This window comes from Ornithodoros turicata, unplaced genomic scaffold (genome assembly GCF_037126465.1).
Source record: "Ornithodoros turicata isolate Travis unplaced genomic scaffold, ASM3712646v1 Chromosome13, whole genome shotgun sequence".
NCBI classification, from domain to species: Eukaryota; Metazoa; Arthropoda; class Arachnida; order Ixodida; family Argasidae; genus Ornithodoros; species Ornithodoros turicata.
The window spans coordinates 3857697-3874225 of record NW_026999307.1 but is presented as its reverse complement, the minus strand read 5'-3'; the positions used below and the strand labels follow the sequence as shown (position 1 = coordinate 3874225).

At 45.3% G+C, this 16529-nt stretch overlaps 1 protein-coding gene across 1 annotated transcript in view; it reads left to right on the top strand.

Moving 5' to 3' along the window:
* The window catches only part of LOC135372101 (receptor-type tyrosine-protein phosphatase delta-like), a 55106-nt gene that overhangs the window by 435 nt on the left and 38142 nt on the right, over nucleotides 1-16529 (top strand). The window contains exons 2-4 of the mRNA XM_064605817.1: nucleotides 4952-5037; nucleotides 5971-6200; nucleotides 9916-10218. Coding sequence (XP_064461887.1) covers nucleotides 4952-5037; nucleotides 5971-6200; nucleotides 9916-10218 — 619 coding nt within the window. The remainder of the gene's footprint in view (nucleotides 1-4951; nucleotides 5038-5970; nucleotides 6201-9915; nucleotides 10219-16529) is intronic.

Sequence of the window (16529 nt, the reverse complement as noted above, 5' to 3'; positions counted from 1 at the left end):
AGTTGCAGCGAGAGTCTGGTGAAAACATGTAGTAAAGGCGAAACAGTTACAAAACTGCGACAACTTACCTTAGAAGGGCGAGAGAACAATAAGGGTGCCAATGTTTCCAATAAGTGGAGGTCAGAAAGCGCGAGCTAGGAGACGGTTTTGCGTTAGCATTGGATGTGATCCCGGGATCTTGAGCTCAAGATCCCGGCCGAGGGCGGTAGCATGTGGAGGAGGTAAACATTGCTTCCAGCACCGTGTGTCGGAGATTTCCGACGCGCGTCAAAAGAACGCCATGTGGTCCAAATGATCCGCAGTCCCACCATGCGGCACGTGCAACATGTCGCCACACTGCGCAGACAAACCTACGTGTAACATCACAGCACCGTTGCCATTAGCTTTTACCATTACCACTACTTGGATGTGACGTGTGTGACAATTTGTTTCGCGGAATTAACGGCCTACTGAGCATTCTGTTCCTGCAATAAAGTTGTTGTTTGATCCTCCATTTTCTGCTGCTCTTTTCATTCATGATTTGAGGCGAAATTTTCAAGTATAACTGCGCTGCAGTGATGACCACGTGACCGTCCTAGCTGACCCCTGTCGCAGCAACGACAAACACGCAATGTCGGTAAATGCGCTCATGTTAGGTAGGTACAATAGGGCGTAACTTCTATTTAGCGTGTTCCTGTGAGACACATTATTAGCGGGAATTTCTCGTGGTCTATTTTGCATGTAATGCACAAGAATAGGACCAGCTTACGGTGAACTAAGTGTGCTTATACAAAGTGGTTGTCGATAGAGTTCTATGCACTTTTTGAGAGCCCTGAGAAAAGTGTTAACTTCTAATTAATGGTCCAAAGGAAGGAAAGTTTGCATCGCTGACTGGGACTTAACAGCGCACGATGTTTTGTGGTTTGCACGCCCTCATTTTACGGTACAGTCGAGGGTCCCCAATTGCACGCGCCCTGTAGAAAAACTTCTTAGTCAGTCATAGTAGTACGGCTTGGGACAAAAGCTTACAGAACACCGGGGTGTCACCTTTCTTCATTGGAGCGAAACCCTGGCAGAAACCAGGAACGAACACACATACTGAGAAGTGGATAGAAACGCCAGCCACCTGTTTCTTATTCGATCTCTTCCTTATATCTAGCAGGAGGCTGCCCCAGTAAAGAAGTACGCCCGTACCATGTTCCGTAAACTTTTGTCCCAAGCTGTACAATCGTGTTCCGAAGAAAATGGCGGGAGCAGGTTATCAGTCACTTATTACGTCTTCTACGTCCGAATTAAGGATTCTGTGGGAGGATTCGCTTTAAATTCAGAGATTCTTAGCTATTTACACTGTGTATGTGTATGAGAGAGATTAGTCCGAGTAAGAGGACAGCAGGAACCACTTTGTACGAGCTGACCCCACCTGTTCCTGCAGTGGCTGTGACATTTTGGTAATATATGGTTCATCTCATCATGCACTTGCTGCGCTAAGCGCCCAAGTATTGAGAGAGAAAGAAGGACTTTTCCACGTATCGTACTTGGCGAGATACGACACTCGAACAAACTTCGGCGCCGACCCCTAACGTCATAGGAACGAGAGCCCCGAGCTTTCCTATCATGTGACCTCTTCCGCGGCTACCACTCTGACGCAGGTGCCTTCCGTGGTGTCACGGCCGGGTGAGCTCCGATATTCGCGGTGCCGATCTTTTATGCACCTATTATCCACGTTGCTGCAAAACAGGAACGCACATGTGTGTGTAGTTGAAAGTTGAGTGTCGCAAGAGCCACTAAGGCCACAAGGCGCCAAATCAATGACGAAGGATGGGAACGCAGATGCACATCGATGGAAATTACGGCCGTTTATATTTACTCGACATAATTTTTGGCCTAGTGTCACAAGCCGTACATGCACCCATCCATAGGCGGATCCAGGGTTTTTCTGAGGGGTTCGTGCCCTGGAGAGCATGCTACTACAATACCAAGGTCAATTGAAACTCTGTGTAACGACAGAAATTCAAGTGGTCAGCACATCCTGAGCCCCCTAAATCAGCGCCTGCACCCATCCGTCTATATGTGTTTCACCATTTACGGACCCCTCAACAGATATCCTCATAGACCGGATGTCCTGCGAACGAGTGCTCAACATCAGTAGCCATGAACGCACGCTTACTCTGATGATCTGAGTTCAGAAACCTGCAGAGGGGACGCCGCCAGTTTCCTGCCACTAAAGCTACACTTTGAAACCGTGATTCTACGTGAATATGTTTCAGCAGAAATAGGTGATGTACACCTCACGCAAAAGCTCGCGGGAAGTGCAGGGTATTCCTCTTGCTTACATTGGTTTCACACCTCAAAAAAGAACGAAAAGAGAAATGAAAGCTCCTTGGTGAACTCTTAATGTTGATGATACTCTCGGCATTGTCAAGACCACTGATAATTGAGTGTTACTTTTATCGAGCTTGGGTTGTAACGACATCAGTAACACGTAACTGTTCAGAAGGTACTGCCGAGTAGTCAGCATTACAACACGACTTTTCAATCGGCCCTTATTGTCCACTTATATTTGCTATGACTGGAATATCAGAAACGTGTTCCGAATAAAACCAGGGGACAAACACTGGGTTGTTCATCATTGTCCGATATCTCTAACCAACCTTTCTTGTAAAAGGGTGTGGCACATATTAGGTTACTCACAGTTGGTCCATCATCTCAAATTTAAAGCTAATTGAAAGAAATGTATATGACCGGAGCATATGGCTCCAACCATCTCTCCTGTAAGATCGTTCGCTCGGAATCGTTGTGTTTACAAAGTTATCTAAAGTCGTCGCGCGGGCAGACCCACGGGGAAAGGAAAATTAGAGAAGCTCTCAGCCGCTATCGTGGCGCTTGCGTGACGTTACCTCTGGAGTGGTCTTCGTGGGAGTAAAGATGACAGCCAAGAGGAAGCCGTTGCAGTGTTGCCAGGTCACATAGGCGTAAATTCCGGAGGGAGGGAGGAGAAAATCAGGGCGAAACGCTCCTCGGCGACTTGACTAGTGGGCCATATGATAAATAAACACGAATTATCACTATATACACGTGACAGGATAACTACTAAAATACACACTTGTTATGTGGTGTACACAGCGAAGACATGCTTATGCACCGTCATTAGCCTCACACACTCTCGCTCATACCATATATACATTCACATTCTACAAAGCCAAGATTCACAGTGAAGTTATTGCAGTTCTTGTCTCCTATCATGTGCTTCTTGTGCAGCGGTCCAGTGATAGCTTCTGTCGAAAGCTGTTTCGTTTTCATGATGTCGACCTCAGAAAATATCATTTCTACGCACGCGCTCGAATGCCACAAGCAGAAGGAGGCTGATAACGAAACTCCTTAACGTCGGAAACATGAGCTCGTCGGAACTCGTGTTCGTGTTTGCTATGTTATCGGGCGTCCTGTGGAATGTGCATACTTCTGCAATGTATCTGCTATGAACTGTTTTACTTGGGTAGCCGCTCGCTTTTAAGGTGACTGCTTGCAGCTGCCGCATATCGCGCACCACCCTCACTATGCCAAAAATAGTTTTTAGGGGATTTCTCTAGGGGCTAAATAGCGCGCCCAGCAAAAATTGCATGATTTTTCCGCTTGTGCGCGGAGTGCGGAGGTAACCAGAGAGTGTCAGCAAACGTGCATTGGCGCTCACTAAGTAACACCACGCTTCAGGCAAAAAATTAGGGAAATTTTAGGCGCATTTTGGTATTTTTTCGGTATTTCAGTAGACCCACTCGAAATCCATCTGCTGAAACGTCGGTAGATCTGGCAACACTGGCCAGTTGCCCCTGCCTGGCCTTGATCAGGTCGTACTTCCAATTCACTAAGCATGACGTGATCTCACGTTCTCACGTGAGAGAGGAAGAGAATCCTGGCAGTGCCTTGTTCCCATGAACGTGTTCTATCCTTTCAAACCCACATGATAGATTAGCACAACGGAAGGAATCAGGACACAGACACTAAACAATCCTGAAATAGGTTCGTGTGAAGCAGGCCGAGGACCCATGATTCCCCCTGAGCGACATACCGTAATATCGTCATGACCTTGCTACTATCAGGCACTTCATACGAAATAGCACATGCCTGCCCTCGATACCAGTGACTACGTTACCTTCGATAGAATGACAGCACCTACTGTATTATTAGCGACTGCAACAGCATAAGTACGAACAGGGAATGTCCACATACGTGTCATTGCCAAGGCCCGTTGCCATGCACTAAACTGTTCATGCACTCTTAAATCCGAGCTTCACCGCATAACACGCTCCTAGGCAACCATCATCCCGAATGACAACGTTCACTCACTTGATTTGATGAAGACGGGGACTCTGGATGATGGTTGGCTAGGGGCGTGCGATGTGATGAAGTTCATTTTTAAGAATATGGTACACGAAACGAAGCAGCATCAGCCACTTAGTATTTTCTGGTCATCTTAACTGGACAGGATTTAACAGGATTTCCTTCCTGTGACTTCAGACCTGTCTATGTCTTAGGAACGTATTGCTTATACAACATAATAGAGCACAAGGGTTCGCTGGTTTTCTTTGAATCAACATATATTGCCAGCGGATAGAGGCGAGGAAAGTTGGATTGGTTGCAATATGAGGGAGAATAATCCGCGGTGAAGGCAGCGCTAAAATAAAAAAAAAGCGCTTCTCGTCCTGGGGCTTGATGCGAAAGTCGTAGGGCTTTTTTTTTCTTCCGTGTTTTTCTTTCTTTTTTTTTACGTTTCCTGTAGTACCCGTTCTCCATTCAATATCACGCTAAACGAACGCATTCGATTTCGGTGAGACCCTCGTGAAACATATTCATCTATGTCAACGTTCCTAACATGGCTAGGAGAGATTATACGGTGAAGAATGGTAAGTAAGCGTCTTGCGGGCTTTCGTAGAACCCACGTTACGAGCATACAGGCAGATTGTCCTTTTCTTTACAGGTGGCGGATGACTGTCCCGCTCCTGTCCGCATGGAGCTTACGGCATACTCCGATTCAGAATTCTATTACAGATGGGACTCAGACACGTACGCATCATTTTTCTGTCCTTATTCATTGAATGATTTATTGCGCCGCAATAAGATACCGCAAGACGTCGCATACGTCTTGTGGGGATGAGGAGGGAGAAATACCAGTACAGACATTTTCAGAGAACTACCAAAAACGCCAAAGAGATTTACAACCCAAATTTCCGGATATCGACATACTGGGCTGTGTTGTTCTGAGAACAAAACTGCACTGACCCGATGAGATAGCTGTCACATCCAGTGCGAAATTCATCCATCCGTCTAGGTTGAAAACTCTGCTGTGGTATCACAGTTTGCGGATAACGACATATACGACCGTGCTGTTCTGAGGACAGTACGGCAGAGACCAGGAGTCACATACACACACGAAATTTCTACTATACTCGGCGAATGAAAACCCTGCATAATTCCCTGCGCTATAGAACATCAAACCGAGGCCATCGCAGGCGCGTGTGGAACGCGACGTATTTCGAAAATAGGTGTGACAAGTGCGCTCTGCGCGCGTGCCGAACAATTCGAAACTTAACCCGCCAATATGCGGACGTAATTCGAAGGACTCGAATTACTACGACAGATATATCTTTCTGGGTGCCAAGATACATGACGCTAACAGCAATCTTTCACCTGGATTCACCTTTAACAACTGATAATTACGTCTACCCGTAATGGTCTCAAATGAGAGGCTGACAGTATTGCTCAACAAATAAATACCCAAAACAATTCTTTACTTCACGTCAAGAGACCACTCGCTCTGACGATGAGCAAGGCAGTGAGTCCGTATATTAGTTTTGTCCACCTGATGGCTTTTTGCGGGGTAATTTTTCTTTCTCAGTGTGCCTCCACCGTGTTTCTGGTATTGACATCTAGTATGTCCGTTAGGACACCCTACTATGTATTTTGAGTGTGTCACCTTCTGATTGCTCCGATGCGCAGATACATGTCCAACGTGTGGCACTGCGTCTGCATACAACGTGGTGGTTTGGTGGAGAATCCCTGCCGCGATGGCGTTGTGGCTCCCAAGGGTTGCTCCAAAAACGAGAACAAGTACACCCACTTCTGGAAACAGCTTGATACCTACACAAAGTACACGGCGTGCGCTCAGAGGCAATGTGGAGAGAAGGTATCTCGACCAGTCTGTCTCACCGTTACCACAGCACCTAGGGGTAAGTCGTCCACGAGAGGCGAGTCGTTACCTCGTTACTCGTTAAGAGTCGATTTTCCCTAAGCGGTAATACGGAAACCGTTAGCCTTGAGAAGACCAATATGTGAGTGCTTTTGGGGATTGACTACTAATCCCCATCTGAATTTCCTATGGGGTTACAAGCAGAGTCGAAAATATTTTTGAAGGGTTTAAATCTTCCACTCCAGCATTCGTCGAAAATTTTCCCGAAATTTCCCGAAAAAACAAGACTCCCGTAAGAGACAATGGGACAGGCTCAAGTACCGTACACGTTTTTCTTTCGGCAGGAGGTATATTTTGTGGTTTTTTGCGTGCCCCCCGAATTGCAAGTTTACATTCACGCGAGTACGCCAGTTGACGCACGTGGCACATAATACATTCAACGTTCCATATTGAAGAAGAGATCTGTTTTCGATCTGCACAACATGATATGACCCTGGAAATCCCCTCCGCAGAGCTGAAGCAAAAACACTCAAATGCTCAATCAATCGCTTTATTCGGAACTGCGCTCTCGTATCCACACGGGCAAACGGAGACAGCACACCACTACCAACACCAGTCTCACACACTCCCAACTATAAACGCATGTATTCAGAGCTTCACGTGGCTTTGTAGTATAGTGTGTATTCCACATGGCCAGAAACTCTTTTATACTTCTTGGAGTGTAACGTCACGTTAATCAACATCACCTAGACAGAGAAAGACTGCTTTCTCGTCAACGTGACGTAACAACTAAGAGTCAGCCAATCAGGATTGTGTTTTCTACGGTGGTGCCCAACCACGAACGTGCTTTCAGTCGTCGTAGCCATGGAGACGAACCAGCGTCGTCTGCGAGTGATTAAATGTCTCAGCGTACTAAATGGGAAGTATCTAAGATAAAGCTCGAAAGTAGTGTCAGTACAGTGCCAGTGTCAGTACAGCACAAAGCGCTGTACTGAAAAGCTTTTTTGATACATGACTTACGCACCTCTTAGCCAAGTAAAGGGACATCTTATTTTCTTCATTCCTGTTTCACACAGGTGTACCTGTGACAAACGCCCAACTGCACGTCTACGGTTACCATTCGCCCTTGGAACAATTTGGTCACAGTCGCTCTTTAGTGGCTTTTTTTTTTTTCGTCGCTTTCTTAGGCTCAGTCGCGGCGCGGCGTCCTGCAGGCGCGAGGCGTTTCCATCGTGGAGGAAGGAAAGAGAGGAGGAGCCCTATTGGGCCGAGAAGCGAAGCTGAGATCAGTGACATCACCACTCGTTTTCCGGTTTTTGGTTACATACGGCTCTATGGGAGCAATCGAAGCACTCGCGGAGGAGCTTTCTTTAGCGCCGGCGGGCCTTCCAGCTCCGAATCCACCGCGCAACTGTCATTCGTCCTTTACGTATGTGTTTAATGCAACCGTGTGAGTGAATTCATTGTCACTTAACGTTGTTCGTTGTCTAAGTTGTCAACGACGTGCTAGGAATTTGCACGAGCAACATAATCGTGTGCTGAACGCAAGAAGGTTAGCGTGTTTTGCTTCTCCTGCCGTTCCCTCTCTGCATCTGTAGCATACCGTGTCACGTCTGTCGTTCCAACGATGATGATGCAAACCGAAAGGCTTCACGATGTAAATTTGTGGGAAGAGCCCAAGATGTCGGCACAATCTTGACGTAGCAAGGACCTAGGTAGGACAAGTACTCTCCATGATTCCCTCTTCCGCGCCGTGACGTCACACAATCCCGTTTGGCTGCTTCGTCTGCCGCCGCGAGATTTAACATTGCTAGATGCCCGCTTACAACTACGTGCTTGATTATTTATGCCTGCTTATGTTTTATGAATGAATGACCATTTTAGCGTTAGTAGGATGCTTGATCGACGAGCCCTGATGTCAGGGCAATTAGCACACGTGTCTGAAACGGAGGAGTTTTAATCCTTCTGATTCCTCAAATACAAATGTGATCATAAAAGCTGACAACTCTGTTCATGAGATTTTCTTTTTTGTTGAACTATCACTGGACCATGCCAAAGAAGAATAAGGAGATGTGCACATATATCAATGCATACTTAGTTAATGAGGTACAGCACTGCATACAAGGCCATAGTTGCAAATATTGAACACTTCTTGATCGGTTTGCGAGATCATTTTAAAACAGAGCCAATCACAAAAACACTCGGCTATGTCGACCGCAAGAAAAGGAAGGAAGTCGTTGTTTTAAGGTCCCATGGCTGACTCTTGATGGATACTCTGCATGTATATGTTCACCGCCAGCCCCAGTTATTTGTGTACTACAGCAGGTTACAGGAGACACCTGACAAGGAATAGAAAGGAAAAAGAAAGCCAATACTGAAGCAAATGCAAGAATGATGTTAATGTTATTACAACATCATGTGATGTCAATGATATTACAGCCTTCTCAAATCCATAAGACAAAGAAGAAATCAAACTGCAGTTGTTTTGTTTCTTTTGCATTGTCAACCCGGTTCACCTCATAAAACGTACCTGCAACAACTGGCTCAACCAAAAGATGCAAAAGATGCATCTATGCAAAAGAACACAACACTCAAAGAACACAGAAGATATTTCTTCTAGTAAACCTTCGACGGCATTTACAAAGAAATCAAGGTTGACGGGGCGTCATTTAGTGCGCTGTATAATTACTACGCGCCTGAGAGAAACTGCCTAAAAATTATGCTCCTGGACTGACATTCACGGCCCTCAACAAAGTCCACATTGAGCAACAGAATGTGAAGCTGGCGTTGAAGATTTCCAGCCCTTTGTAGCCGAAACACATTCGTTTGTGGTCAAGCTGTTCTCTCTGCATAAGGAATTCGGCAAGTTCGGCTTGAGCAAAAGAGAACAGTCAGCAATCCCTTTAATATGATAATCAAAAAGCTACATTAAGTGGCATTGGTCAATACATTTGGGAGGATGAAGGTAGCAATAAGCGTTCAACTTTAGATATATTCAAAAACGTCTACAAACCATTACTTAGCTTTTTAGTTCTAGCTGTAAAAGCTTTGTTGAATAACTACACCAAGCTGCGGAACGTCAATTGCACAAGCAGAAGCAGCAAGCGACTTCTCAGAAACAAAAGATAAAACTCTGCAAGACGAATAGTAATTGAGCCATTCGCTCAGAGCGTTATACGAGTGCCATTGATAACGTACTCAATGTTGCATCATAAAATATATGTACCTGTAATTGTACGCCTCAAAGTACAACTTTTGCACGTATTTCGAATTATGTTGCTGACAGACCGTTCTAGAACTGTTCCAGACGAAGTATTGAAACTTACACGAGTACAAACGAGTAATAAGGCTGTTCAACTCACCTTCGTTGATGGTGTTCGTCACTGGTGTTTCGAGGTGGCGTTGGTTATTTCGGGAGTGCAATAGCTTTGTAATACAGGATCCCAGGGACATAGGGTTCCGACTGTATGGTCAGTACATCAGTCAGCATTTACATCGTGATTTCTGGAAAAGCTCAGAAATGGTTTTACAACAGCTTTAAGAGGGGAAGCACAGAGATTACACTTGTCCTCGATTCGCTGGTTGAAGTGCAGTAGTGGACAGGAAAAGAAATATATGTGCCTCTTTGTGAACGGAGATGAAGTTGCCAGAAGAAAACACTCTAAGATTTTGTGCCGGCGAGCCTGCTTTATGTGCGTACCTAGATTGTGCTAAACTTCCTGACTATGATATTTTGAAACATTATTATTTCGCAGCTCCGACCGAACCGTTCGCAATCTCCCTCCGCTCCGACACGCCATGGTCTATCGAGGTGACCTGGAAGTACCCCTTGTACAGGAACGGTCCTCTGGACGGCTATTTGGTATCTTGGTGCGAATACCAGGGCTGTCCTGTCACACGGTCCCGCCGTGTTGAGGGGGCAGACAACCGGCGCTATCGCATCATGGGCCTGGTGCCCTATACCACATACAGTGTGTCTGTCCAGGCATACAACATGGACAGGGGAAAGTACCTCTACAGCTCTCAGGAAACGTCTCGAGTAACCACACTGTGCACATGTAAGTAAAATTTCTCTTGTTGTTGCGCCTGTTGTGTGTCGTCGTCTATTGTCTTGTTTTTAGCGCTCCTTAACTTCAGTTGAAACAAAAACTTTATGTTGAGATGATGACACTATATTATTCACAGCATCCGTAATCTCAGCCAACAATTACCTTGCGGCTATCTGTACAGACTGAACTGCGCGGATACGTACGTAAGCAGTACACTTACTGACGCGTTTTACAATCGCAGAATCCTCTTACGTCGCGAACTCTATTTCGATATATATTGGTAGTGATGGAAAGCGTCGAGGAAGAATTTCTTTCTTTCGTCTAAAACGGCAGAAAAAGGAATTCGCCATTTTATGTAAAGAAATGTTCCGAATTGTCATGTGCGACCGTTCAAATATCTAAAAAATATATCCGTGTATATAAAACATTTCGTCCTCGCATGATGCCAAAGCGGTTTTCAACGTTTCTGAGAAATTCTCTAACCTGACACCTTTTCTACGTCCAAAGTCCTCACATGACCGGAACACAGCCCATGTGCACCATTGTGCACTTTGCAAGAAAAAATGTACTTTACCATATTTTCCTAAGCTGTGACGCCTCTTACGTCGCTCAAACTAAAGTGCGGACCCCATAACAAGTGACATGCTATAGATTTTGTCGCAGTCGTGGTGTTAGTGCTGCTGTTTTCCGACCCATTTGAGCGGCGGCAAAAGCGATCTACCAAACAGCATAAAAAAAAAGAAAAAAAAGAAAAAGAAGATATCCATTTCCGAACGTAACATCTCACGACGTGAAGCGATTTTAGTTTTCATACACCACACAACCAAAAGGAGTCACGAATTGGCAGCGTCAAATTATGTGTACAGCTCGAAGCATAGTTAACTTTAACGCGCCTCCGACCTGCGGAGCGGGAGGAGAGCCACCCTAGTGGTGCTTAGGCGAAATGAAGGGATAGAGTGTTTCGACTGTCCCACTTGTACTGCGGGGGGTGTCCCCTTTCCATGACCTGTTGACCCTGCATTGCATTGCCATCAGCTACTGTTATCATCGCGAGGTTTGTTTAGGTTTGTGGCGAATATGTATAGGTGTACACTGGCCGATATCACGAGGGTGCGATGCTGTTATCTCATTGGTATGATATCGCTATGATGCCTGACAGATTGAGTTGTCTAGCACCAATTGTAATCATTACAGGTTAACTCCCTTCTTTCCTAATCCATTGTTAATCCAACAAATTTGCCACTACAGTTCTGCATCCTCATTTGTTTTATCACAATGCTGATAACGCCCCACCCAGCGAACGCAGCCACCATCGCGTGTATCAATGAGATAACGGCATCACATCCTCGCGATATCGGCCAGCATACACCTCCACATAACCGCCGCAAAACTAAACAAGCGTCGCGATGATAGCAACAGCTCACGGCAAGGCGGACACCCCCGCAGCGCAGGGGTGCTAGACTCGTCGTACCTTGAAACACGAAGAAAGTTCAAGAGATGGGAGGGAGTGCAACCATTGGATGTTTTCCGTGTCCCACGTGACCGCTCCTGACTGTCAATCAAACCTCAGGTCAAGGTTACCGAGACGCGCGCACTTAATATTTTCATGACGTCAAAATGACGTTTTGGTTGCCCTGGGGGAAGGTGTCTTTGCAGATTTCGACAATGTAAACAATTCGGGAGATATGGGAAAAGACAGCCGTTGGACCGTTTCCCTGGTCCACGTGATAGCCTGTGCAGTCAATCAAACCAAAGTTCAAGGAAAGAGAAAATGCACCCAAGCAGCAAAATGTACTGAAAGTCGGGTGCAATAGGGGTGGACGGGTAGGTGGAAGGCCTTGAACAGACTCGTGAAACTAAGGGACATCGATAAGACGCATACCGTCCATTCCTATTGCACTCGGCTTTCAGTACATTGTGCTGCTTGGGAAGCTTCCTTTTTTCCCCGGCTCGGAACCGGCCTCACGGTACTCTCTTGTTACGTCGAGCCGTCCTGACGGGACGACACAACATAACAGATAGTATCCGGACATATAGGTGGTGCAGTTCACCGAGCTTTACGTCGCTTAAAGCCAAGCCTATCCAGCACATCTTCTGAATTCGCGTTTCGCTCCTGTCTGCGAAGTATCAATGCTTTATTCATTCAGAATTTAAAATTTTAAGCTTGTTTCTTTTGAAAACGAGACTTTTTGCGAAATTTGCTTTTCGCTTCTGCAAACTACCAATAGTTTGTTCACTGCAAATTTAAAATTTGACCAGGTATCTTTTGAAAGCTAAACTTTCTGATTTAGCGTTTTACTCCTGCAAACTCTCGATAGTTTGTTGACTGTGAATTTAAAAATTTACCAATGTTTCTCAAAAAAAGCATCTGAAATCGCGTTTCGCTCATACAAACTATCGTTTAGTCACCCACAGTTTAAAAGTTGAACATACTTCCATCAGAAACCAAATCTTCTGAATTCAATTCTCGTTTTTCGTTTGCAGTTCGACGATCGCGTTTTGCTCGTGATTGATAATGACCTCTCAAGGGGTGGGAGTAGGGGTGGGGGGAAGAAAAACATGATCACGGGAAATAAATCATGAAGTTCACGAAATAGGAAATATCTGAATATACATCTACACACTGCTATAAATTTGGCATTTCTGAGGGGGAGTTAGTGACCGTTAATTTTCACAAACCCATATTACTGTGGCAATAACATATGCGGCTGCTCTGAATATTAACCACATGCATAGCGCACAACAATCCACGAAATCTCTTTTTCTGCTTTGTTGGTTTAAGCAACAAAAACAACTTCATTTTTAAGATGAAGGCGGAGTTTCATCGTTGGTTTAAACAGAGCAGAAGTTCCCGTCCGTTTTTCGGAACTGCTGCTCTGCTTTATGTTTTTTTTTTCATGCTAACGGTGCGAAACTATTTTCAAAGATATCAACTGTGCAACTATAAATAAAGGTATTTGATTAGATTGATAATACAACTGGGAGCAGTGACTTCCACATTTTTGGAGCAAGCGGGTTTGGACTGTGTCCAGCTGACTATCGATAGTTTTGAACAAAACTATGGATACCCAAATGAGCAGTCATCTCAACCATCCATACTACTGTGTATACTGTTTGGATGAGTATCAGCCATCACTACACCATGGTATGTAGAACAGCAGATGGTATGCCATCATCTGCCGATATAGCGCTGTAGAAGCGCAGGGCCATACACTCTAAGAAAAAAAGGAGTAAAACGGGGAGTAATTGCAGCTTCTACTCACCTAGATTGCAATTGCTCCCCATTTTAGTCCCCTATCCCGACATTTACTCCCCAGGACTGCAAATTGTCACTGAACTTCGCGAATGGTCTCCTGATTGCAACAGTCTACGTCAATATGTGCCCTTGGTCAATTTGATGGCATAAGGCTGTATAACTTAGCCAACGTAGCAATTTTCCAGCCACACAGAGTAAGAAACAGTTAGCGCAACTTTCTTCGCAAATTATGCCCTATGCATAGCGCAAGATTTTATATAACTCGATATATCACGGTTGACGGTTTGCTTCAAAGTATTTTCATGCATGCACACGAATTACGTACCCGGGACTCTTACAACAGCGCGTGAAATGCAGTCTGCACTCTGACATTCATTTACTCCCGAAAGGGACTATTTTTTGTGGCAATGCATTTAGTCCCCAAAAGGAGTAAAAGTACTCCTTTTTTTTCTTAGAGTGTAACGGAGACCTTGTCGACATTCTCCAGGAGAAACCGGTGATATGCTGCAGAATGTTGACTCGTGCGTCCGCTCTTCCCGTAAGACGTTTTACGTGAACAGCCCATGACAGTTACGAGTCGAGGACAGCACCCGAAAAATCGATAATGGGACATTCCCCAAGCTGCACAATGTACTGAAAGTCGAGTGCAATAGGGGTGGACGGGTAGGTGGAAGGCCTTGAACAGACTCCTGAAACTGAAGAACATTGATAAGACACATACCGTCCACCCCTATTGCACTCGACTTTCAGTACATTGTGGTGCTTGGGCAGCTTTTGGCGGAAGTTCCGTGACGTCAAAATGACGTCGCGCAACTTTTTTTCCACCGAGAAAAGTTCAAAGAAAGATAGTGGTGAACTTTGAAGTTTGTTAGAAAGATTGCGGCCACTTTTATTGACGTGCCTTTACTACTGCGCCTCTGACTCCGCATTTATCAAGAGTATGAATATATGTTTGAAGTGTCAAACGAAAATTTTTGCCAGTGTTACCGACTGTCGAAGAACGCTGTTTGTTCGCTGTGTGACCATCTGCGCAGAGCCTACACTCTCAGAACAGAACTTCACCGCAGAGCATGCTGTGCGCCAACTACAGCCACGAATGATATGCTTATCGCTTCTGATTTGAAGAGAGAGGGGGACATAGGCATTTTTATAGCAATTATCATATATACAAATTGCTATACGCACCATTCGCTCTTCGAATCAGAAGCGGTAATCCTATCATTCGTGTCAATGGTTTGCGGACAACGTGCTATGCGGTGAAGTTCTGCTCCGAGAGTGTAGGGTTCACGCAAGATGCGCTTCTCGTCACGGATAATGATATCGTTGCGAACAAGATTGTTGTGTTCTCCACGTATGACACTGTACCTCCCATGGCTGCAGGTTCCGTGATGTCCTCTTGTTTTCACGTGGTTTCCTTGCTGTACAAAAATGAGATTTTCCATTGAGACGCAGACGAGGACAACAGCTTTCCTTCTGATTGAGAGATGCATCCTAAATACAAAATGCACGCAACAGAGACGTGAACACCGCATGTGCAGGGCGTTGGAAAACGTCGGTGCTCTTCTATGCAGCGGAGCAGCAGCTCGAAATCAGCGCTTAAAAGTGCACGGACCCATGGTTTCTCGGACATGCGACTTTTCCGTCCCTTTTACCATGAAGTGGTTGTGTCGTCGCTCACTAGTCTGTTTACATGTGCTCAAATTTACACAGGGTCATTTTCAAAAGGAAGATAACAGATACATAGAAAAAGGAAATACGAAGCAAATTGTTTTTTAGCCGAAGCGTTGTTGTGTTCACTGATCCCGAATACACGTATAGCACACATGCCGATACAGCGGGTGTGTCATGTAATGTGTCACAAAATAGAGGCTTAAAATTCTACTTCGGGGTGTCACTGGCGCTTGTCATCGACAAAATTTTAGTGTGACTTGCGCGCACTTGATCGATTTTCAGTCGGAGGAAATATTCTGAATAGAGCTCTGAAATGTGCCAAGTCAGCGCAACTTTTTTTTATATTTCGTTTGTTTGTTGTTGTCTTTATTTGTGATTTTTCTGGTCCGAAACAGAAAGGGCATTTCGTTTTCTCAACCAATTTCAACATAAAACACATTACCCTGCTACAACAAAAATAGCTGGGGAAAATTTGCTTTGCGCAAAACCTCGACCGCGTTAATTACTCCGTCACGTAATGTAGCATACTGTGGAAAGAAACGATGAGTCTCCCCTTCAGTTCCCTATTCCATGCTTATGTTGATAGCGGCAGCAAGCTTGAACCGACGCAGCTATCTGAAGCAACAGTGAGGAGGTTACAAGAAAAGCCGTGTCATCGGGTGCTTTGTCTTATCGACTTTTTTTTTCTTTTTTGCGTTTGCATAACTTGACGGAGGACTGCCCGGCCTGCAATTTCGTGAATCATACAACAGTCTTCAATTTCCTTTTTACCATTACCCAGTAGCGCGGGTGCTTTATGATGCCATGGGATCAGGCCTCGAGCCATGCTGTTTCTGATGTATTCAGTTTGGAAGAAGTATTGATTCGATTCAAAATTGAACATATAATTCCGCATTCGATTCGGAACACAGCTATGCGCGTTGAGATCCGAAATATTCTAATATTCGCGCAGCCCAAATATATTTGACAATGAATGATTTGACGTTAAGTCCTTCAAGGATGTATTGCTCTGCATTTCACTCTTCACCGGAGCGGACAGAAGCGGTGCGCTTTCTCGTTCTTCATTCTATCACGCTCGTGCCAGTGGGCGGGTCGCTCACAGACTGATTCTGATCGGCACTGACGTACACCCAACTTCAGTTGCCGGGAAAGGGAAACATTTCTCTTGAACTTCGGAAGTTCAAAACTCCTCCGCGCACGACGTCACCTGTTGAACTTGGTTCCGCTTTGACGAGTCGCACCCCACCCAAGGCGGGACAGTCGAAACACTCTTTACTTGTATTTCTCGTTAGAGCCGTTAGGGTGGCTCCATCCCCGCTCCGCAGGTCGGAGGCGCGTTAAAGTTAACTCTGCTTCGAGCTGTACCTGTATTTTACAGGGGCTCGCTCTTGGT